This window comes from Culicoides brevitarsis, chromosome 1, assembly GCF_036172545.1.
Source record: "Culicoides brevitarsis isolate CSIRO-B50_1 chromosome 1, AGI_CSIRO_Cbre_v1, whole genome shotgun sequence".
Lineage (NCBI taxonomy): Eukaryota > Metazoa > Arthropoda > Insecta > Diptera > Ceratopogonidae > Culicoides > Culicoides brevitarsis.
In genome coordinates, this window is record NC_087085.1 from 16,597,188 (window position 1) to 16,619,707 (window position 22,520).

Below are 22,520 nucleotides of genomic sequence, written 5' to 3' on the forward strand. Positions count from 1 at the left end.
AGAAAAAATTTTTTGAAAATATTTTAAATCATTAGGTAAATTTTTTAAATACTTTCAATTTATTTTTAATTAAATTATTTTACTAAATTTTAAATATTAATATTTTCATGAAAAATTTCTTCTAATCGTTCTAATTTGGAGAATAAGAACATATCTAAAATTGCGAAAATACATACCTCTATAATATTTTGTGATAAAAAAAAATCGGAAGTTCTTTGAAATCCTCTAAAGGAAAAAAAAACTTTTTTATAAATCTTTATTTATTCACTTTTTTTATTGATAATATTTTATTTAGTTTAGAATCCTTTGACAAACTTGATTATTTATATTATTTTATTATATTAGTTTTTTTTCAATTATTTCCTATATTCAAACTAGCATGAATTTAACGGTGATTTTTTACAGTGCTTTTTTTCTTCTAAAATAATCTTTTTTTATTGTTTCTTTTCTTTTTAATCCCTACACTTTTTTTAGTTGAATAGCTTCAAACAAACGTTTTTCGTACAATTAATTATTATATAAAATAAATATCTTACAAGAATAAAACGTTAAACATAATGGATGTCTTATTTTGTTAAACTTCAAACATTTTTTTTTATAAATATCTAGAATATATTAAACAAATTTTCTTTTCTTTTTTTTTGTGGTTTATATAGGATCTGTATTATACTTTAAAGGAAAAAAAATATTTAAAAACAATTTTAAAAGCAGAAAAACAGAAACATAAAGGAGTAATAATAGCAAATAACATAAAGAATAGCCTAAGAATAGCATTTCTTCTTCACATTAAATGAGACACGGGAGAAAAATGGGTTAAGAATATACTGAGAGGAGAGATCAACGGGGGGATTAGGAACGGACAACTGTGTGTGACAAGTGCGTATCGAACGAAAAGAGGATTTGGACAGGTAGAAAATTTTTAACAGTAACATCAATGGACATTGCAAAAATGTTTGTCTGTCTTTAGTCGTCGTTGTCGTTGTTGTTTGCGCAAACGAGTTAATTATCATTAGCAAAAGATCTTAATAACCAGCATAAGAAGGGATTAACCAGATGTTTCTCTGTGCTTAATTATTTCTAGGTTTGAGTACATTCGACTTGGGACTCGACACCATACCGCCTGGAATGGGTGATTGGTTCTCCTTGCCTGCGAAGACAGACATGAGACTCTTTGGTGTACGTGGACTGCCAAATTTGGCGGAAATGTTCAATTTGTGAGGCGAGTTGAACGATTGTTCAATCTGCTCCTGCAATCCCATGATTGTGGATTCTTGCTTTTTGTTCATTTCTTGCAATTTGGCGATTTTCTAAAGGAAGAAAAAAGAAAAAAATTAAAATCTCACAAAAAACGAAAAAAGATTAAAAAACTTACATTCTTCAAATGAACATTAATTTCTTTGAGATTTGTGTCCTTAAGTTTGGTCTTGTTGTTTTGTTGTTCAAGGAGCTCTTTGTATTTGCTGGAAGTGTCGTTGGCGAATTCTTCGAGAATCTTAAGACGATCTTCACAGGTGCGTAACTAAATAAAAATTTTCCGTTAAAAACATGTTTTTTTTTTAAATTTAACAAAAAAAAAACTTACCTTTTCCTTCAAAAGTTGATTTTCTTCGATAATTTTATTGCTCTCATTTGTGATAATTTCATTAAGGATCTCTAACTTTTCATCGTTAGTGTTGGTTTGGTTCTCGGCCTCGCCATCCTTGTTGGGGATCGTTTGCTCGGCATCTTTGTCTAATTGGTTAATAATATTCTCTATAATTTTATTGGAAACTAGGTTCTCATCATCACATGAAATAGTATTGGTTTGGGTGTCTTTGGTGAAGTCTGTGGCATCCGAGGAGCTCTTTGACTGATACTTTTCGAATTGCTCGCACTTGAACTTGTACGTCATGTTTTCCAACTTGATGTCTTTGTTCTCTTGCTCGAGCTCAAACAACTTCTTTTCCTTCGTGTCGAGTTCGATGCGTGCCAATTCAATGCCTGTCGCGAATTCCTCCATGAGCAATTTCATGTCGCGAATGTACGATTCACGTGCCTCGTATTTCTTCTTCATTTCATCGTACATCTCCAAGTACTTGGACATGTTTTCGTCGATGCGACTACTGAAAAGTTGTCCAATTTGGGTGACAGCTGTTACGGCTTCTTCTTCCGATGCCATAAGTTGTTCGTATACCTGTTCCTTTTGGCGCAATTGTTGTTCCAATGCGCGTGACGAGTTTGTGAGTGCAGCAAGTGCCTTTTTGTATTCTTCGACGTCATCTTGCAACTTGAGATTGGCAGCTTCGAGTTCGATTTTCGAGGCAGCTTGTTGGTCCAATTCCTGTTTCAAGATCTCGACGTCGCTATCGGCCTTCTTGAGACGCTCCATGAGAATATTGACTGTGGAACGGGTATTGCTGAGGGTGAGTTGGTAATTGTATTTCTCAGTTTTCAGTTTGGCGGCTTCTTTCAAGGCATTTTTCAACTTCATGTCGTACTCTTCCTTGACTTTGTGCGCGGGGCCCGAAGTAGAGAGAATTTGGCATTGCAAGTCTTGAATAGCTTCGTCACGTTCCTTCAAGAGTTGGTTGGTGGCTTCCAACAATGACTTTAGATCACGTTTTTCTAATTCACACTTGATGATTTCAGTCTCGGCAATTTTCTGGCATTTATCCATCTCAACTTGCCACAAAGCCTTTTCGCGAGCGACTGTGCTTTCGATCGATGCTTCAAGAGCTTTGATTCGTTCTTCGGCTTGGACTTCAGCAATTTTAATCTTTTCTGCTGCAGTTTCGTTGGCACGTTCAATCTCAGATGTTTGTTCTTCCTTCAATTTTTCCAACTCCTCAGCATGTTCTTTCATGATTTTTGCCTTTTCCAACACGAAAACGGACTCAACTTCCTTCAACTTCATTTCGTGCATTTCCTGCAGCTTGTTGATGCGCTCTTCGTACTTTTCCGTGATCATGTGAATCTCAAAGCTGTACGATTCTTGGAAGTCATATTGTTGCCCATCGATCTCGACTTGACGTTCAGCAAGCTCATCATGCAAAGCCTTGATCAATTCCTGCTTTTCTTGCAAGTCAATAATGAGATTGCTGCGTTCACGTCGCAGCGTTTCCAATTCACGCATATTGCTACTGGCATCTTCAATGCACTTTTTGATGTCTTCCTCAGCCTTTACCTTCAACAATTGAATTTGTTCCTTGAGCGCGCCACTTTCTTCCATAATTTCCTCCATACTCTTTTCCAAAAACTTGATTTCCTCAATTTTGGCATTCAATTCGTTCGATTGCAACTGCATCATGGACTGATATTGGTTTAGTTCTTGTCGCAAGAATTGATTTTCGAAACGGAGATTTGTGTTTTCATCTTGGTTCGCTTGGTAGTTGATGATAATCTCTTCCAATTTCGTTTCCAATTCATTCTTTGACGATGTAAGTCCATCGAGTTGTTGTTCGTGATTCTTCATCATTTGTCGCATCTCATCTTCCATTTCGCGGATTTTATCGAGAGATTTTTCCGCAATGCTTTGCAAAAGTTCATCGGCTTTGTTGAGATTTGACATTTCACGTTCGAGCTCAGCGATGCGTTTGTCTTTGGTCGAACCAATTTCGGTCTTTTCATCTTGAAGGCGTGTGACGGTTTCCTCGAGGAAGGAAATTTGTTGCTTTAAATTTGTGTTTTCTTTGTTTGCCTTATCGAGAGCTGCTTTATTTTGATCAATTTTGTTGTATAATTGGGTAAGAGTGGAAGTTTTTGTCTCGGAAGCTGATTCTAATGATGACGAAGAAGAGCCTTTCTTTGGCGTCACTGGATCAGCGGACGATTTGAATTTAAGACGGCGAGGAAGTGAGGGCTGTAAAAATAATTTTTAATTGATTTCAAAAATGAAAATTTTGAGAAAAAACTCACCGTTCTGAAAAAATTACTCTTGGCTGGCTTAATTGACTCTGCATCCAAACTGCCAAATCGCAATTTTTCTTTCTGTAGTTTCTCGAGTTTTTTCGCGGACTTTGAGTTTTCTTTGTCTTTCTTACTGTCTGCAACAGGAGATGCAATTCCTGCAAAAGAAAAAAAAGAGCATTAAATAAATTATCTTGTCTCCCATCCGGTTCTTCACTCGCTTCCATCCAAGAGTTTATTGCACTTTTAAGCAAATAATAATAAAAATAAACCATTTCGCAATTATTTTAATATCCATTATTTCTGAAAAAAGGACTCTCTTAAAGTAAAAAACCGGTAGCTTCATTTACATAAGAATCAAAACTTTTTTTTTCTTTCAAAAGCATCATCGGCAGACAATAAACAATTGCGCCACCCCATGCATGGGAATCAAAACGAAAAGTACCTTAATGGCACACCTTAGGTAGCGGCGAAGTAACAAGAAGGGATCTTTAAATGTGCGATCTTGCATTTACTAAATCAAATAACAATAAAAAGTATCAGGAGGAAAAACGACAAAAGTCTTGTTATAAAATGTGATGTAAAAGAATTTTTACGTGCAAGTAACGTGGTGTATGAAGGAAAAGCAACAAACAATGAAAAAAATAATACGAGGGGACTTTTTATGAGTCTACGATGCACGTATAAGACGATCCGTAGAATAAGCCGTTTACGCAAGATTATTCATTAGAGTAGAAACTTGTTGGCTGTGTGTGAAGGAAATACAGCAAAATACGTTAAGAAATTAAAAACTGAGGCGTAAAAAATTTTTTTTTGTCGATGATGATAGGATCGCAGTGTAATTACTATGGGTGACAACCGCGATAGACGAAGGAATGGACAAAGTCACTGATCTGTTGGAGTTTTTATTTATGCTTGAGGGAATTTATAGATAACTGGGAGAGAACATTATGGGGTTGTGTGCTCTTCAATCTTTAATTAAAATCTCAACTGTCTGTTGGTATTTGGAGGCAGTCATGGAGAACGGATGTGAAATCAACGGTTTTTCAGGAAAAAAGAGCTTAGAAGAGGTTTCTAGACTCTTTTATATTGTCTTAAATTACGAAATTCGCATAAAAAATTAACTTACCTGCAATATCGCTGACTTTCTTGAGCTTTCCTTTTCCAAAGGACATTCGAGAAAACGAGAATCTGTTATCCATGTTAGATTTTTGTTTAAATATTTTGCAATTAACACACTAGAATTTATTTTTTTAATATATTTGCACACTTTTTGGTCCCTTTTTTCACTTTTTTTCGTTTTTTGTCTTATTTTGCAATTTTCATTTTTTTCTAATATTTCTTTTTGTGTTTGATTAACGAACTTTTTTCTTATAAATTTTGTTACTTTTCATTAGTTTTTGTAGATCAAACTAATTTTTCACACAATTTCACACACATGAAAATTCACACATTTAATTTTTTTGTAACCCGCGCGCGCACGTCCTTACCTTGGTGCTTTCTTTACTCAACTAAAGTTCTTTCACATAAATAATTCTTAGCACACCCTGCTTTTCTTTATGTGTACTCTTCGCGCCACGACCGTTACATATTTCATGTTATTGCACCTTCATGTACGTTCGGATCATCGGTGTTTCGGTGTGTGCGTAAGTGAACCAGCTGCTTACTTAACTTTTACCAGGGGGGAATCCTAACCAATACAAATGCAATTCGGCGCAGTTTAAACATTGTTGCCTCGAAGTACTGTACAAAGAATAGATGATCCTCAAGGATATACGGGTAGTTAGTGCGAGTACGTGAGTCTGTGGCAAAGGTACGGAGTATATTTTTATTTATTTAATTTGAGCGCGCAATTCAGTACATATGTGGGACATTTTTACGTCATTATATAGGACATATTATTAATTTTTCTTACTGGTATTGATAATCTATTATTTTTTTTATACAGAAGACGTGAAAAAGGAAGCAAACCGTTGTTAAGGGTGACTTTAAAAAATTACAAGAAAGTTAATTCTTTCAAAGAAAACTCATTTTTTTCGACTTTTAAGCCTTAAAAATTTAATAGAAATTCCTCATAGAGTTCACTTCCTTGAAAACTGGCTCGTGTGCCATGAAAACAATTCCTCAATGAAACACAAAAGTCATGCAATTGTTAAATAAATACATTGTATCGAACAAAAAGTTATTTATTTCGGGTAGCAGATGTTGACGAACGAGACAGAAGAAAAAAATCAAGACCTCTAATTGATTATGAATGCACTATTAAAGACAACTGCTGACATTTTCTTATTATTTTTCTTCGGAATTACTTTACTTCAACTTATTTTTTTTTTTTTTTAATTCAACCAAATACTAAAATTGTTTCGCATTTCTTTTATCAGTAAATTACTTATCAGATAAATTTGAATTCTCAAGAAAAATATTGATTTTCAATACAAACCAAAAAATCAGCGTACCTTATCTTTGATTGTTTTTTCAGGGAATTAATTTAGGTGAATTTTTTTTTGTTTCAAAATTTTTTGCAAATCAATCAAATTTATCAAAAATTTCTATCGCAGATTGTGAGGTTAAATTTTTTAATCTCTACTGGCAACAGAAAAAAAAGAACGAAATCTAATCTGGAATTGAAAAAATTCCCTTTTTATGGATCCATGATATTTGCACAAAAAAAGACAATTTTTGCAATTAAATTGATAATTTTTTAGTGAATCATTCTCAGAATTTTGATAATTTTTAGGATACGGTCGGAAATTATTGTCAGTTTTTATGGTTTTAATTTGTGACAATCACTATTTATCGTAAAGATAATCTTAAGATATTAATATGAGTTAAAGAATGAAATTGTGTGCTTTTTGGATTCGCTTTAAGTTCTTGATAAAGTAGGTAATGAAACTGCATTGTACGATTCCGAGAAATTATTTTTTTTAATCTAAAAGGTCTAACTTAATATCAAATTCTCAGAATACAATTTGGTACTTTAATTCAATTATTCAATAAAACAATTGTTATTTGTACTGTTATCAACATTTTCTTAAATTTTATTGAGTTAAATTAGTTTTTTTTTTAAGATTTAGATAGGTCCAAATCAAATCGATATTGTTCAAAATGGGGGTTTTTGGCAGAAAACAATGCAAAATTGGCATAATTCAACGAAATAATTTTTTTGACGTAACATATTGCCCGATTTCAGCATTTCATCAAAAAATAAATTTCATGAGATTTTTTGATGATTTTGTGTTAGTTAGGACTAAAATAGTCCAAAAAGCCTAAATTTTAAATTTTAGAACAAACTTGAGTAATTTTTCGATATTTTTAATGCATTTGGGTATATTCAAGTACCTCATTGACGTACCCAATCTCACTAAAAATGCATAGAAAAACTAAAGTTTGTTCTAGAATTTTAAATTTATGTTTTTTTTTTACTATTTTAGGCCTAACTAACACAAAATCATCAAAAAATCTCATGACATTTATTTTTTGATGAAATGCTGAAATCGGGCGATGTGGTAAATATGTTATATTTATTTTATTTATCAATGCCAAGTTCTGGCAGCAAAGTAATTACAATATATTTATTTTATTAAATTTTGAAAAACAATTTTCAATTTTTAATTAAAATTCAAATAATTTAATTTTCCTCTGAAAAGACGATCTATAAAAATAATTTTAGAAATATTAAAAAAAAAAAACTCTACTAAACACAAATTTATTGCTCAAGAATGCAACGGCGATGCAATAAAAGTTCTTAATAAGGCTCATAAAATAATTAAAAATATTCATATTAAATCAAAAATATCAAGTAATCGAGAAAAATAAAAAAGAACAATTTTCAATGGAGTCTCTTAAAACTATTTTGTAGGTATTTTTAAAAAATTATGAAAAGTGAATATTTTTATTATTTGCAGAACAATAAAATTTTTCACTAAAAATTCAAGAAAATATTTCTTCTTATAATGATTTTAACAAAAATATATATTTTTTTAAAAAACGGACAAAAAATGCACCAAAAATTTTTAATTTTTTCATTTTTACCAAGAACTTCTATAGAGTATAAATTTTTTAAAATTAGAAAAAAAATTAATCCGAAATATTTTAAACTATTGCATCAGCCTATTCAAGATTAAAATGCATGAATAATTTTATTTACATTTTTTTATTATAATTTATGATAAAATCTTAACTTCTAAATGATTTCTAATGAAAAACATCATAATTCTAAGTATATTTACGGTGATTTTTAGTTACTCTCCATTGAAAGTAAAACTAAACAAACGCAGTTAATTCAATATTTGATATTAAATAAATAAAATTGACCAACTTGACTCAATTTAATACAAACAATTTCTAGAGAAAGGAAACCAGAATAAACTAATAAATCCATACTTCACACAATTTCCGATAACTGTCAACCACTTAGAGAGAAGTGCCTACCTATGTAAACAAATAAATCTACAAAATTTATAAATTTTCCATGACGTTTAAATTTATAAATTTAATTAAAATTTAACCTTCTAATTTTTTATGGTAAATTTTTTATTTTTTTTTTAATTAAAATTTTCAAAATTCATCAAAAAAAAAATTAGTCAATAGGGATTTTCTGAAAAAAAAGCCCATCACGTTTCATCGTTAGATAAAAACTGAAATTCTTATCGTGCGAGACATCCACAAATCGTTCCCAAAACGTACGCGATTATAGGTAATTCACCAACAAATTTGTTTACGAAGCGTCGATGAGTGAGATACGAGCTCGTAGTAGTATTTGAAAGTGTTTGTATACGAAGGCTTTTATAGGTACGAACAGTTCCGATTAAGTTTTTTTTTTGTTTAAATATACGACCATATAAATACGCTTTCAGTTCGTTTTGTCTTTAGTTGAATATACGTTCTCGATTGACAAACATTGAAAAAAAGACGTTAATTAATTATTTTTTTTGATTAAAAACCCAAAACAAAAAATTATAAAAAATGGTGATTCCCATTGATGACAGTGGCTTGTCCACAAGTGAAAAACTTTCACAACTTCCGCCACACACACAAACTTCATTCGACACAGATCCCGGCCTAAAACTGGAAATACAAGAATTCGTGGGGAATCACAAGGAGTTTCGCATTGAAACGAATTTAATTCATCTTCGGATTATCGGCAACAACAATCGTGTCATTTTAAAGTGTAATTTCGGCAAATTGGATGTCATTGGGCATGCGACAAAAGTGAAAATTCACTCAAATTCCGGAAAAATAAATTATGTTGGAAATAACGGAAAAATTTACTTGGGACGCGGTTCAAAAGTCACCAACGTGAATTACACGGGAAATCAAGGCAGCGTTAAACTGCTGGAAAACGCGGACTTTAATACTCAACTTCGACGATCAAATCGGTCCAGTTCATGTGATAAGATAAATCGGATCGCTGCCAACAATGAAAAACGTCAAAAGACATCGACCCCGCCACCTGTGCTGCCTCCATCGTCGTCGTCGTCACATTCGCATCCATCTTCGTCCTCCGTCGTGCTAATTAATGTGAAAAATAACATTTCCCTGCCAAATATCGATGATCTCTCAAAGGCGACGGAACAAAAGCTCAGCGCCCGCACATCGTTCAAAATCTCGAATAGTTCCACGGATATTTGTGTGAATAATTTCTTCCGGAAACGTTGCACTTGACTAAAGTGATGTTTAAACAAACACCGACTTTCTTGTATTAAAATGCCAGTCAGACGACTGTGTTGTTATGAAAACATTTAAAATAAGCAAATAACTACGAGAGACTGTATGACTTCATGAATGCATCATCGCAAAGCCTGTTTCCTACTAAATATTATTATTGTTTACATGAAAGTGTAACAACTAGGTCAATGTTAACTTATGTATTAGAAAAAAATAATTATAACGCGTAATTTACGATAAATAAATAAAATAAAGATAATTTAATAAGTACATAAAAACTCAAGTGTTGTTAGTTTAATAATTGATTATAGATTTTTTTTTCACTTCCTGATTGATAAAAAAATCTAATCGAACAAAAAATAAAAACTTAGATGCTGCGTCAAATATTAAATTAATTAAAACTACGTTTGTCTCATTATCGCAAAGTTTACAATTAGATAAGACAATTTTTATCAGCTACAGTGCGTCACTGATATGATTCACATTGAGTTTTAGATTAAAAAGAAAAGTAATGATGAAAAAGGCGATTTTTATGTGATTTTTTTTTCTTATCTCAATGCTGGACAGTAAATAATTAAATAAATAAATAAACAGTAGCGGGAATATATGATTTATTTACATTTCAGAGTATTTACGTGTGACGCAATATTTCACAACTTCACTTGAATGAATAATAAACGGCGATGAGTAAAACTTGTGTTTCATTGTATTTATGACGAAATTAAAGAAGTTTTGTGGGAAGTGCATTTTTAAGGTGAGTTTATTGTGAAAGGTTGTTCTGATCTTTGGAGATTTTAGAATATAAATATAAAATTTTGTTTTTTTTATAATTTTTGTTTTTTTGAAATTTATATTATATTTTATTTTTGATAAAAATGTCAATTTTATTTAATTTAAAAATTTAACTTTAATTTCATTTAAGATTATTTTATTTAATTTTAGGTAAATTATTATCTTATAACTTTTTTAAAATTCATTTTTCAATTTTCGCAAAAAAATAAAAGTTTAGAAAAAAAAATTCAAAGAAATTTTTTTTTGCATATATACACGGAAAAAAAAGTTAAATTGGGACAGTTTAAACATTAAACTGAGCCAATTAATTATTTAACTGATCCAGTTAATTGTTAACCAGCATAAAAAATGATTCTTTAGTGACTAACTAAGTAATTTTTTTTTAATTTTAATCCATTTTAATCTATTTGGCAGTGAAAATATTAGAAATATTATTTTTATTTTTTAATGAAAAAAAAATTATCGAAAATTTAAAAAAAAAATTTAATGGATTTTTTTATAATTCATTCATTTGAATTTATTTAAATAGTAACAAAAGGATCTTTATGAAAAATATTTTCGTTTATTAAATTTAAATTTAAAATTTAAAAAAAATCGGTAAAAATACGTTTTTCTGGACAATAACGAAAAATATACAACAATATAAAAAGTTATTAATTAAACAAATTTAAGAAAAATAATTTTCTAATGATATCTATTTATAAATAAATTTTATTCACTTTTAAGAAATGAGAATTTTCGATTCTATCTCTAAATAAAAAACTGCTAGAAATAAAAAGATAATGATATAATAATTATCGTAAAAAGTTTAAATGATTTTATTTTATCAATTTTCTTAGAAAATCAAAGGTTTTATAATTCACAGAAAATTTGTTAAAATTTATTGATAAAATGTTAATCTTTCATTCTTTGTTACCGCTTTTTACGCTTTTTTTTGGCCTACTGTTATCAAAAATCGTAAGTGTGCTTACCTTTTACAATAAATTTAAGTTTGATAATCGAGATTGTATGGCTCCACGTGCCGAATTTGATGAATTAAAAAAAAATATAAAAATAATCTTTTGGTTTTTCGTTGTTACAAAATAATCATAAATAATCAATAAAACTTGTAATGAAATGACTCAAATTTTGCTTCACAAATTTTTTAGAGCTTTTAAAGTTTATGAAAATTTACTGAGAAAAGGTTTGAGAACAGAAATAACTGAGGATTTTGTAAAAAGTTAAGAAAATTTCTTAAATTTAATTAAAATAATTGCAAAACTCTTTTAAAGATTTATTTTGAAAATTGCGTTGATTGGATTATTTTTCTATATTTTTAGAAACAAAAAAATCTACAGTTGAAACGAAGCTCACGGGTGACTTTTAACGGATTAATTTTTTAGCAAATTCAAAATTATTTATTTAGTTCCAATTCTCGCCGCCAACCCGGAAATAATTCATCCGACACACCACCGGAAATTATCATTTTCATTCGACTCGTGAACAGTGACTTGTTTTTGTGCATTTTTCAACAGAGCATCTAATATTTTCTGAATATTTCCTGTAATTTGCCGTAATTCAAGCGAACAAAATGATCAAAAGTTGCAATAAAACATTGGGAAACCGGGGATTATTTGGAATATTGGTTAGTGTACTTAAAAATTACTGAAAAAATCGATTCAAAATTCAATCGAAAGTACTTATTGCATAACAACTACTAGCTATTCTTATTGACTTTTCAAAGTAGAACGATTTAATTTTGCGATAATTCACGCGAATCTCGTGTTTTGTTGATATCAAGTGCATTGAATAGTATTTTTTTACAAAAGAAACGCGAAAATAAAAGAGAAAGGTCAAATAAAAGTTTTTAATAAACAATAACAAAAATTTAATAATATAAAATGGGTTCGGGAGCATCAAAAAATGTTCAAGTGACGAAGGAAATCGGAAAGGTGCGCGTTCTTTTCTTGCTTCTTTGTAGTAGTTGTTTGCAAATTACTCAAATTTTCTTTTATTTTTGAATTTTTTAATAAAATTAATTTTTTTTCTTTGTAGAAAGTGCTATCGGCAAGTCCCAAATCGAATGGATATGCCACCGAAGCATCTTTTGAGACCAAGGTAAGTAAAGAAAATTTGATTTGCGATGCCCAGTTTTTCAGATTTAATCAACTCTTCCAGGATTTCTTTTCTTTTTTTACTTTTTCTTTGATTTTTTTAAGCAAAGGTTAGTCCTGTATCCCCCTTTTCTGTGTTTCTTTTGTTCTAGATCCTCTTTTCAGACCCCAAATGTTACTAACTGTTGATAGTAGACTCCCTTTAACTCCCAATTTTTGAAAAAAATTTCTCTAAAACTTTAATTTTTTTTTTAGCCATACAAGCTTCATCGATTGGAGCAAGGTCCCAGCACAAATGTCTCCGTAACTCGTGAAGATGCTTTGAAATTCTACAGTCAAATGTACGCCATTCGTCGTTTGGAGAACGCTGCCGGCAGCTTGTACAAGGAAAAAATCATTCGTGGTTTCTGTCATTTGTATTCCGGGCAGGAAGCTTGCGCTGTTGGCATGCGAGGAGCGATGCGTGATCAAGATGCCGCCATTACTGCGTACCGTTGTCACGGTTGGACCTACTTGATGGGCGTTTCGTTGCAAGGCGTTTTGTCGGAACTCACGGGACGTAAGCCTGGATGTGCTCGTGGCAAGGGAGGCTCAATGCACATGTACACAAAGAACTTTTACGGCGGAAATGGCATCGTAGGAGCTCAAGTTCCTCTCGGAGTTGGCATTTCCTTCGCACAAAAGTATCTCGGCAACAATGGAGTTTGCATTGCCTTGTATGGCGATGGTGCCGCTAACCAAGGACAACTCTTCGAAGTCTACAACATTGCAAAATTGTGGAAAACTCCGACAATTTTCGTGTGTGAGAACAACGGTTACGGCATGGGAACGTCTGCTGAACGTGCTTCTGCCAACATCAACTATTACACTCGTGGCGACTTTGTACCTGGCATCTGGGTCGATGGTATGGATGTCTTGGCAGTTCGGGAAGCCACTCGATTTGCCATTGAACATGCTTTGAGTGAACAGGGACCTATTTTGATGGAAACCCAAACTTATCGGTAATATTTTTTAATTTTTTTTTTCAAGAAAATCTCTTTAAAATAAATTTTTTTGTAGTTATTCGGGTCACTCCATGTCGGATCCAGGCACCAGTTACCGTTCACGCGACGAAATCCAAGAAGTTCGTCAAACGCGTGACCCCATCACATCATTCAGGGAAAAAATTACCTCAACTGGCCTCGTTACCGTGGAAGAACTCAAGAAAATCGAAGCCGATATCCGTGCAGAAGTCGATAATGCGCAAAAAATGTCAAAAACCGACCCCGAAGTCTCCATGGACGAACTCACAACCGATGTCTACGCCAATCCAGAAAATATTCCCACAATCCGTGGCGCTATTCCAACTGTCGAAATACCTCATGCAAGAAAGGGCAAAGCTGTCAACTTGTAAAAACCTGAAAAAAATTTCCAGATGTTACTTTAACGAAGAAAAAATTGGGATTTTAACTTTTTTTTTGTGATTAACGAACGAATATTTCGAAAAAATATTCAAAATGTAAATTATTTATTTATGTTAGCAAAATTAACTGCATATAAGAATAAAATGGAAAGCATTTTTCTTTTAAAATATGAAACACAAACGAAAGTTTCCACTGAAAAAACAATTGAAAAAAAAATCTCAACTGCCATTCAAATCAAAAGACAAATACCTATCAAGAAAGTTTTTTTTACAATGTTAAATTTGAATTCAATCATACCTATATTATATGATAAAAAGGTCAAATAGAAAATAAATAAATAATTATTACTCAACTTTTGTCTGCAACTGTACTTGGCCTTCAGTTTCATTGCAACTGAGAACTTGAATTGACTTACGACGGAAAATGACTCCAAAATTTTCAACTATTTCAAGCGTTCCTGACTTTTATAGAGGCGCAAATATTTTAATAACGGGCTCAACGGGATTTCTGGGCCTCGTTTTGGTGGAAAAATTATTGAGCAGTTGTCCGGATTTGAATAAAATTTACGCGATTGTTCGTCCGAAACGCGGAAAATCTGTGCAGGAACGAAAAATAATTTTTTCTGAAAGTGAGGTAAGTTTTTCAGGAATTTATATGGATTAATTCCAAAAGTAATTTTTTTTGTGCTACACAAATTTTAAAAAAATTAAAAGAACAAAAAATATTTTTATATGAAAAATTTTAATTTTGCACAGTTAAAAAAAATAAATGTTCAAAAAATATTTTGACAAAATTTTGAATTTTTATAAAAAAACTTTTAAAATTGTTCAATTTTGAACTATTTTGTTTTTTAAATATTTTTATTGAATTAGTGTTCTTACTAAATTTTTCATCTCCAAAAATATTTTTGAAAAATGGTTAAAAAATAATTTAATTTTTTTTATACCTAATTATTTTTAATTTTTTTTTTTTGTATTTTTTTTGTACTTTTGGAATTTTTAATCAAAATATTCATGAAAATTCTTTAAAATAGGTAAAATTATATTTTTTTTAAAGTCAAACTGTAAGAGGAATATAAAACTTTTAACAATCCAGTAAAATATTTTTTAAATTAAAAAAAAATTATGAGATGTAACGCGAAAAAAAAATAAATTTTTGAAACACCACAGAAATATTTTATAAATTCCTTTTTTAGCTCTTCGTCAATTTATTGGCCAAAAATCCGCAAATTTTGGATAAATTGGAGTTAATTGAGGGTGACATGAGTTTACCACGGCTTGGATTGTCAGATACTGATTGGGAAAAATTGAAATGTGTCTCAATTTTTTTTCATTCTGCTGCCTCCGTACGCTTTGATGAGCCCTTAAAAGAAGCAATTCTTGGTCACGTGCGTGGAACAAGGGAATTATTGGAATTAGCATCGAGTTGTAAGAACATTAAAGCCTTTGTACATGTTTCAACAGCTTATTGCAATATGCATAACGGATCTTTGGAAGAAATTAAGGAGCTTCGTGTGCAGGAAAAACTTTATCCGGACATTGATGATTGGAAAAATGTCATAAAATTGGCTGAAAATTTAGATAAAGAGCTTTTGCAGCATTTGACGCAGCAGTGAGTATTAAATTTTTCATATAAAAATATTTTTTAATTTTTTTTTCTCATCTTCAAGCTTCACTAAATTCTCATTGAACAATTATTTGTACACGAAAGCATTGTCGGAAAACGTTTCCAAGGCGTATCAAGACAAAATCCCGATCGTCATGTATCGCCCCTCGATCGTAATTGCCAAAGCCATCGGTCCAATGAGAGGTTGGATAAACAACTTGAACGGTCCTTATGGAATTTCGGTTGCAGTATTGCTCGGATTGTGTCGCGTAGTTTACGGAAACCCATCTGTGGCATGGGATGTCGTTCCCGTGGATGTAACTATCAACGGTATGATCATCAGTGCCGCTAAACGTCATCTCGTCGACGACACTACCGTCGTTTACAATTGCAGCTTTGAGAAAACTTCTTCTTTGGACGTCATCAACTCCTCAAAGTACTTTGCACATTTATTGCCGTTCTCGGACATGATTTGGTGCCAAAGTGTCGACATCACGCAATGCAAAGTCAATTACCGGCTAAAATGTATTTTGTTGCATTTGCTTCCAGCATACTTAATTGACACATTTTTAGTCTTTTCCGGCAAAAAACCGCGATTACAAAAAGTCCAAAGGAAAATTAAAGCCGCAATGGAGGCAATTCATTATTTTATCACCCACACGTTCGAAATTTGCAACTTTAACTATATGAACTTGAGCAATTTTGTAAATGACGCAGATAAAAAGACGTTTGACATCAGAATCATGGAAGAGAAGAAAAACAGACCGGATTTCAATAAAAATGCCATTGTTCACATCCGAAAGTACTTGTTGAAGGATCCAGACGAAACTCTTCCAGCAGCACGAAAAAAATTTCAACGCATCAAATTTGCAGACAAAACTATCAAAGCTGCGTTTTGGAGTGCCTGCGTTTATTTTTATTGCATGTGGCTGGCAAACCTTTAAATAGAATTTTTAATTATTATTATTCATTAATTTTAAGGTGAAAAAACGTGTAAACAAGTGAAAACGGTGCAAGTGATATAATATATGGAAATTATCGATTGTTGTAGATGCACCTTGTTTGTTTCATTTTTTGAAAAATAGAATATCGTCATAAGGTAAATGTACAAAAAGGTGTCTTGTAAGTGACTTAAAATTTTTATTAATTTAATTTAAATAACCAAAATTTAAAATTTAATTAAAAAAATTAATTTTTCATATTTTTTACAAATTATTTTATTGAAATTAATTAAATTTTAATACTTTACTCATGATAAAATTTAAAAAAAAATTATATTCAATTTAATATTTTTTTCAAAAATATTTTAATATTATTTTAAAAAATTTTAGTGATGAAAAAAAAAAATTTATTTTATTTTTAAAATTGATTAAAATTTGAGTCAAAATTTAAAAGTAAAAATTTAATTGAATTTAAAATATAATTGAAAATTTTATAACTTAATTTTGTCCTCTAAAAAAAAAATTTTTTTTTGTCAAAGGTTTTAATTTTAATTAAAATATTTTTTCTTTAATAAAAAAAATGGACAAAATTAAACACAAAATTTTAAAGAATTTGGTCTGGGCGACGCTTAATTTATTAAAAAACAGGTTTTCATACTCAGACATTGTGTCACCCTGTCACTAAATTAATTTCGAACTAAATTTAAACAAAAAGTACCCAAATGCAATTAAAATGCACATAATTTCTTTAATAATTTTTGAATTAATTGCCGTTTCACGCTTTAATAGAACATATGTTTTGTTCTAATTGTTACCGAAATACGTTAGTTGCGGTTCGTATTCAATCGTGTCAACACCAAAAATAAAAATTGCCGTTAAATAGTTGTTCCTCGTGCAAGACAATAAAAAATGCTTTCAAAATTAACAAATATTCCAAGTGTTCCAGATTTTTACAAGGGATCCGATATTTTAATTACAGGCTCAACAGGATTTCTGGGATTAGTTTTGATCGAGAAATTATTAAGAAGTTGCTATGATTTAAACAAAATTTACGCAATCGTTCGACCAAAACGTGGAAAATCAGTGCAAGAACGAAAAAGTGTCTTTTACGACTCAGTGGTAAATTTAAAAAAAAATTAACAAGAATTTTCAAAAAATAAAAAAAAAATTTTTTCAAGCTTTTTGACGATTTGTTAAAAAACAATCCAAAAGCTCTCGATAAATTGGAGTTAATTGAAGGAGATATTAGTTTGCCTCGTCTTGGAGTCTCAGAAGTTGATCGTAAACGATTGGAAAATGTGTCAGTGGTGTTCCATTCGGCTGCGTCAATTCGCTTTGATGAGCCATTAAAGGTAAATTTCATTTAAAAGAAATATTTTTTAATAATTTTTTTTTTGTATGAACAGGAAGCAATTTTGAGTCATGTACGAGGAACACGTGAATTACTTGAGTTATCTCTTACGTTCAAGAAGGTTCGCGCTTTTGTTCATGTGTCAACCGCTTATTGTAACATGGATTTGGGCAGTCTCGAGGATGTGAAAGCAAATCGTTTGAAGGAAATTGTGTATCCGAACATGGATGATTGGCAAAATGTCATTAAATTAGCGGAAAATTTGGATGCAGATACCTTGAATATTTTAACAACGCAGTAAGTTTCTGAAAATTTTTAAAAAGAAAATTAAATTTAATTATTTCAATTTTTATCGAACGATTTTATTGAAAAAAATCAGGGAAAATTTTTAAAATAATTAAATAATATTAATTAATTAAATATTTTTAAATTAATTTAATTTTTTTATTTTAATTTTAATTTTTGAAAATATTTAAAAAAAAATAATTTTACTGAGAAAATTTTAGTTGATTATTAAATGATACAAAAAAAGAACAATATTTTTATTAAATTTTGGAAAAAAAATAAATTCGACTAAAATCGAAAATTAAAAAAAAAATTTTTTCAAATTTTATCAAAAATTGAAATAATCAAAATCATCAAAAAATTTGTATTTTTTTTTTCTAGTTTCACAAAATACTCGGTAAATACATACCTTTACACGAAAGCACTTGCGGAAAATGTTTGCTCAGCGTATCAAGACAAAATCCCGGTTGTGATTTATCGTCCCACTGTCGTCATCGGAAAAGGTCAAGAACCGCTACGAGGATGGTCAACCACATTAAACGGTCCCGCAGGCTTATCAATTGCCGGTTTTATGGGAATTATGCAATGTATGTACGGCAGACTGGAAAATCCCATTGACATGGTTTTCGTGGATGCCTCAATTAACGGCATGATTGTGGCAGCATGCAAGCGACACTTGATCGACACCGAAACAGCTGTCTACATTTCCACCTCAGCACGTGCCAGCTCGCAGGAAATCATTTATAATATCGACGACATCAAAGATTACGCACCCATGTCGATGACAATTTGGCGTTGTACTGTCGGAGACACAACCTGCATTTACAATTTCAAACTCCAAAGTGTATTATTTCACATGATACCCGCAATTTTGATTGACACAGCGCTCAAACTTACCGGAAATCAGCCAAGGTAATTTTTAAAAAATTCACAAAAAATATTTTTTTAATTAAAATTTTATTTTTAGATTACTAAAGTTGCAGCAAAAAATTCAAAAGACACAATTGGCTCTGGTTCATTTTGTGACACATGCCTTTGAAATGCATAACTTTAAGTATTTACAGCTGAAGAATTTCTTAAATGAGTCTGATAAGAAAACTTTTGACATGATTATGAAGGATGTTACGGCCGAAAGTGTCGATTTCATTAAGAAAACGCAAAAATGTGCACGGAAATTTATCATTAAGGATCCGGATGAGACAATTCCAGCTGCGAGAAAACGTATTGAAATACTGATAATGGCAGATAAAGTAGTGAAGTTTTTATTCTATGGAGGAATTGCTTATAAATTTTATGATTACATGTTATTTTAAAAATTATTTTTTAAATATTAAATTAAAAATTTAAATGGTGATTTGGAATAAAAGGCACTTGTCATGGAGTCAAAAAATCGATTTTTATTAACTTTTTTGATCAAAACTCTCTGAAAAATAAATTCTGTAGAAAAATAAATAAAAATTTGAAAAAATTAATTTAAAATAATTTTAAAGAATAAAAAATTGCGGACCAGAAGACGTCGTTCTACCATGAAATACAGAAATTTGAAGGTAAGCAATTTATTACTTTTTAAAGGAAATAAATTTTTTATTTACATTAATGTTTTTCTCGCTAAATATTGAGAATTTTCTTAATTTTTCACGAATTTGACCCATATTTTCCAAAATTTTTGAAAAAATTTTTGACTTTCACTTTTGATACGTTTAAGGATTTAGGTTAACATTAAAATTAAAATTAATTCGAATTTTCAAAGTTAAATTAAAAAAAAAAATCAGTTTTTTTTAAATTTTGGATTTTTTTTTGCAAATAAAATTTTATAATTTGACTATAAATAAAAAATTAAATATTTAAAAAAAATTTAAAAAAAATAAATTAATTTTATTAATTTAATTATTTAAAATTAAATAATTTATAATTTATTAATTAATTTTTTTTTTATTAATTTAAAGCTTAACAAAAATAAACAACTTTTAAATTTTTTATTAAAAAATTTTTTTTCTCATTTTTAGAGAAATTTTTATCTCGAAAGATTAAAAATTTTAAAAAATAAAAGTTTACATTAAACCAGTGGATATCTTGACATGAAACTCGTTTATAGTTCGCTCACTCGTGAGGTCAAGGACGATTATACTACGATTACAATTAAAGAACAGCGATAAGTTTTTTTAATAAGAAGTTAACGTAGTGTCATAGTTAACGTTTCACATGAAAGGTCAATGCACAAGTATGACGTTTATTTCCAAAACAAAGCTTTAACAATGGAAATTTCCATTTAATCATGCTTCTAAAATACCTACTTGATCTATATGCAAATTCATTATATTTCTTTCAATCAAACAAAAAACAAATAAATAAAATGAACTCTTGAGTCTCGAAGGAACGAGTGACAATTTTTTAAGTTTTTTTAAATTTAATTCCGAACAAAGCTTCATTGAAAAGTTCATCCATTTACACGTTAATAAATTCTTATGTTCATTTGTCTAATTGTCTATTTACGTCAACAAACTTCGGTAAACTCGCACTAGAATTACCCAAGAACGGTCAGTCGTCATTTTGCCGCGCAACGCGAGACATCATAATTACAGAAAAAATCCATTCGTAACTAAAATCGTGCAGCAATGATTGGAATACCGACAATTCCCAGCTTTTATGCAAATAGAGACGTTTTTATTACCGGTGCAACAGGTAAGTACATCCATAGAATCTTCGTTAAACTGTGATTTTTTATAATTACTCATTTTTTCTCATTTCAAAGGTTTTGTTGGCAAAGTTTTGATTGAAAAATTGCTTAGGTCATGCAGCGAAATCAATAGAATTTTCATTCTTGTGCGTAACAAAAAAGGAAAGGCAGCCAGTGATCGTATTAAGGAGTTTGAAGATTGTCCGGTAAATATTTTAAAAAAATTTAAAATTGATTTAAATTAATTTTTGTTAATTTTTCTTCAAGTTATTTGATAAAGTTCGAGCAGAAGACCCAAATATCCTGTCGAAACTTGTTCCCGTGTTTGGTGATGTGACACAATTGGGTCTCGGACTCTCGGATTCCGATAAAAAGTTGATGGAAAATGTCTCGGTGATATTTCACAGTGCGGCATCCGTTCGTTTTGACGATCCCCTGAAGGAGGCAATTTTGATGAACACTCGAGGCACACGGGAAATGCTCGATTTTGCACTTACCTTGAAAGATTTGAAAGTATTTTTGCATGTATCGACGACATATTGCAATGCGGACCACAAAGTCATTGAGGAACGTGTCTACGAGCCACACATGGATTGGCGAAAAGCGATTCAAATTGCCGAAACGACAGATGCGTACACGCTGGACATCCTTTGTAAGAAATTCACGGATAATTTGCCAAATACGTACGTTTTCACGAAGGGTCTTTCGGAAAATGCTTGCGACGAGTACAAACACAAGATACCGATAAGCATTTTTCGTCCTGCGGTGGTGATTGGCATTCAAAAGGAGCCCATTCCCGGTTGGTGTGCGAACTTTAATGGACCAACGGGACTTATTGTTGGCGCGGGATCGGGAGTTATTCGCGGTTTTTGTTGCGACATGAATTCGCCGCTTTATTGCACGCCTGCAGATACGTGCGTTAATGCCATAATTGTCGCGGCATGGAAAAAAGCCGTAAAATTGGATAAGGAAACGCTGCCTATCTACAATTGTGCAACGGGAAAAACGAATGTCGCGGAAATGACGGGACCCGTGTTGCTAGAAGCATCCAGAAAATACCCACTTTCGTTGGCGATTTGGGTGCCAAATGGAACTATCACCAGTAGTCCGTTCATCTATTTCTTTGTCAATATTTTCGTGCATGTTTTGCCCGCCATTTTGCTGGATACAGTACTGAAATTGGCGGGAAAACCTCCGATGTAAGTTAAATTTCTTAAAACTTTTTCATTAAAATTTATTTAAAAAAATTTCATAGGCTTTTGAGACTCCAGAGGAAAGTAACGAACGCTGGCGATGCTCTTCGATATTTCGTGACGAAACGATTCGATATGAGGTGTCAAAATTACATCTCTCTCCCGGAATTCATCCTTCCAGATGACAAACCCGCCTTTGATTTTATTGTACATGAAGAAAATGTCGACCGGTATAAGTACATGATGGATCAAGTCATTGCCGGAAGGGTATATCTCCTCAAAGATCCGATGGAAAATTTACCGGCAGCTCGTAAAAAAATGAAAATATTGGTTGCGATCGATTTTGCGGTGAAATTCATCTTGTTCCCGCTAATTTTTTACTTTTTATTTGGGAAACAACTCCAAAATGTGTTTCAACGGTACTTCCTGCCCTAATTAGAATTCAAAAAAAATGTCAACAATTTGGTGAATGGTGAACAATAAATCAGAAATTTAGCCGGAAATAAAATTTACATACAATAAGGTCAAAAGTTTACAAACTTTTTACTTTTCTTGAAAATTTTACAACATGAACTGCTATAAAAAACTATTTTTTTTTATCTTCCCATTACCTCATTTTTATTTAATC

The 22,520-nt window shown here is 31.1% G+C and overlaps 5 protein-coding genes across 6 annotated transcripts; 4 read left to right on the forward strand and 1 right to left on the reverse strand.

The window, feature by feature from the left end:
• Positions 1 to 1,016: 1,016 nt before the first annotated feature.
• LOC134837351 (putative leucine-rich repeat-containing protein DDB_G0290503) lies at positions 1,017 to 5,087 on the reverse strand. The gene is made up of 5 exons (XM_063852723.1): positions 5,015 to 5,087; positions 3,895 to 4,043; positions 1,583 to 3,838; positions 1,373 to 1,519; positions 1,017 to 1,307 (listed from the first exon to the last, which is right to left on the reverse strand). Exons 1-5 carry the CDS (start codon positions 5,085 to 5,087, stop codon positions 1,068 to 1,070), a joined length of 2,865 nt encoding a protein of 954 aa, XP_063708793.1. The 3' UTR covers positions 1,017 to 1,067.
• A 3,684-nt stretch (positions 5,088 to 8,771) lies between these two features.
• On the forward strand, positions 8,772 to 9,897 carry LOC134837118 (uncharacterized). Its single transcript, XM_063852444.1, has one exon. The coding sequence runs from the start codon at positions 8,851 to 8,853 to the stop codon at positions 9,547 to 9,549; it is 699 nt and encodes a 232-aa protein (XP_063708514.1). The 5' UTR covers positions 8,772 to 8,850; the 3' UTR covers positions 9,550 to 9,897.
• A 1,930-nt stretch (positions 9,898 to 11,827) lies between these two features.
• Positions 11,828 to 14,192, forward strand: LOC134827694 (probable pyruvate dehydrogenase E1 component subunit alpha, mitochondrial). Of its 2 annotated transcripts, none has more exons than XM_063840457.1 (4): positions 11,828 to 11,968; positions 12,379 to 12,441; positions 12,693 to 13,438; positions 13,497 to 14,192. In XM_063840457.1, the coding sequence occupies exons 1-4, from the start codon at positions 11,915 to 11,917 to the stop codon at positions 13,828 to 13,830; spliced, it is 1,197 nt and encodes a 398-aa protein (XP_063696527.1). In that variant the 5' UTR covers positions 11,828 to 11,914; the 3' UTR covers positions 13,831 to 14,192. The 2 variants fall into 2 exon arrangements, with proteins under 2 accessions (XP_063696527.1, XP_063696528.1); XM_063840458.1 differs by lacking the exon at positions 11,828 to 11,968 and adding an exon at positions 12,034 to 12,275.
• On the forward strand, positions 14,192 to 16,490 carry LOC134827693 (putative fatty acyl-CoA reductase CG5065). The gene is made up of 3 exons (XM_063840456.1): positions 14,192 to 14,473; positions 15,036 to 15,451; positions 15,510 to 16,490. Exons 1-3 carry the CDS (start codon positions 14,264 to 14,266, stop codon positions 16,387 to 16,389), a joined length of 1,506 nt encoding a protein of 501 aa, XP_063696526.1. The 5' UTR covers positions 14,192 to 14,263; the 3' UTR covers positions 16,390 to 16,490.
• Positions 16,491 to 17,226: 736 nt separating this feature from the next.
• On the forward strand, positions 17,227 to 22,518 carry LOC134837352 (uncharacterized). Its single transcript, XM_063852724.1, has 9 exons — positions 17,227 to 17,505; positions 17,565 to 17,738; positions 17,793 to 18,034; positions 18,404 to 18,934; positions 18,990 to 19,333; positions 20,636 to 20,704; positions 20,775 to 20,905; positions 20,967 to 21,898; positions 21,955 to 22,518. Exons 1-9 carry the CDS (start codon positions 17,296 to 17,298, stop codon positions 22,325 to 22,327), a joined length of 3,006 nt encoding a protein of 1,001 aa, XP_063708794.1. The 5' UTR covers positions 17,227 to 17,295; the 3' UTR covers positions 22,328 to 22,518.
• Positions 22,519 to 22,520: the final 2 nt, after the last annotated feature.

Bases quoted from the DNA above. Each gene is read 5' to 3' on its own strand.
- LOC134837352 (XM_063852724.1), top strand. From the start codon at position 17,296: ATGCTTTCAAAATTAACAAATATTCCAAGTGTTCCAGATTTTTACAAG. The intron at 18,035-18,403 runs GTAAGTTTCTGA...TTTTTTTTCTAG, and splicing joins TTGAATATTTTAACAACGCA to TTTCACAAAATACTCGGTAA. The intron at 20,705-20,774 runs GTAAGTACATCC...CTCATTTCAAAG, and splicing joins TTTTATTACCGGTGCAACAG to GTTTTGTTGGCAAAGTTTTG.
- LOC134827693 (XM_063840456.1), top strand. From the start codon at position 14,264: ATGACTCCAAAATTTTCAACTATTTCAAGCGTTCCTGACTTTTATAGA. The intron at 14,474-15,035 runs GTAAGTTTTTCA...TTCCTTTTTTAG, and splicing joins TAATTTTTTCTGAAAGTGAG to CTCTTCGTCAATTTATTGGC. The intron at 15,452-15,509 runs GTGAGTATTAAA...CTCATCTTCAAG, and splicing joins TTGCAGCATTTGACGCAGCA to CTTCACTAAATTCTCATTGA.
- LOC134837118 (XM_063852444.1), top strand. From the start codon at position 8,851: ATGGTGATTCCCATTGATGACAGTGGCTTGTCCACAAGTGAAAAACTT.
- LOC134827694 (XM_063840457.1), top strand. From the start codon at position 11,915: ATGATCAAAAGTTGCAATAAAACATTGGGAAACCGGGGATTATTTGGA. The intron at 11,969-12,378 runs GTTAGTGTACTT...TTTTCTTTGTAG, and splicing joins GGGGATTATTTGGAATATTG to AAAGTGCTATCGGCAAGTCC. The intron at 13,439-13,496 runs GTAATATTTTTT...ATTTTTTTGTAG, and splicing joins ATGGAAACCCAAACTTATCG to TTATTCGGGTCACTCCATGT.
- LOC134837351 (XM_063852723.1), bottom strand. From the start codon at position 5,087: ATGGATAACAGATTCTCGTTTTCTCGAATGTCCTTTGGAAAAGGAAAG. The intron at 3,839-3,894 runs GTGAGTTTTTTC...TTATTTTTACAG, and splicing joins AGAGTAATTTTTTCAGAACG to CCCTCACTTCCTCGCCGTCT. The intron at 1,520-1,582 runs GTAAGTTTTTTT...ATTTTTATTTAG, and splicing joins ATCAACTTTTGAAGGAAAAG to TTACGCACCTGTGAAGATCG.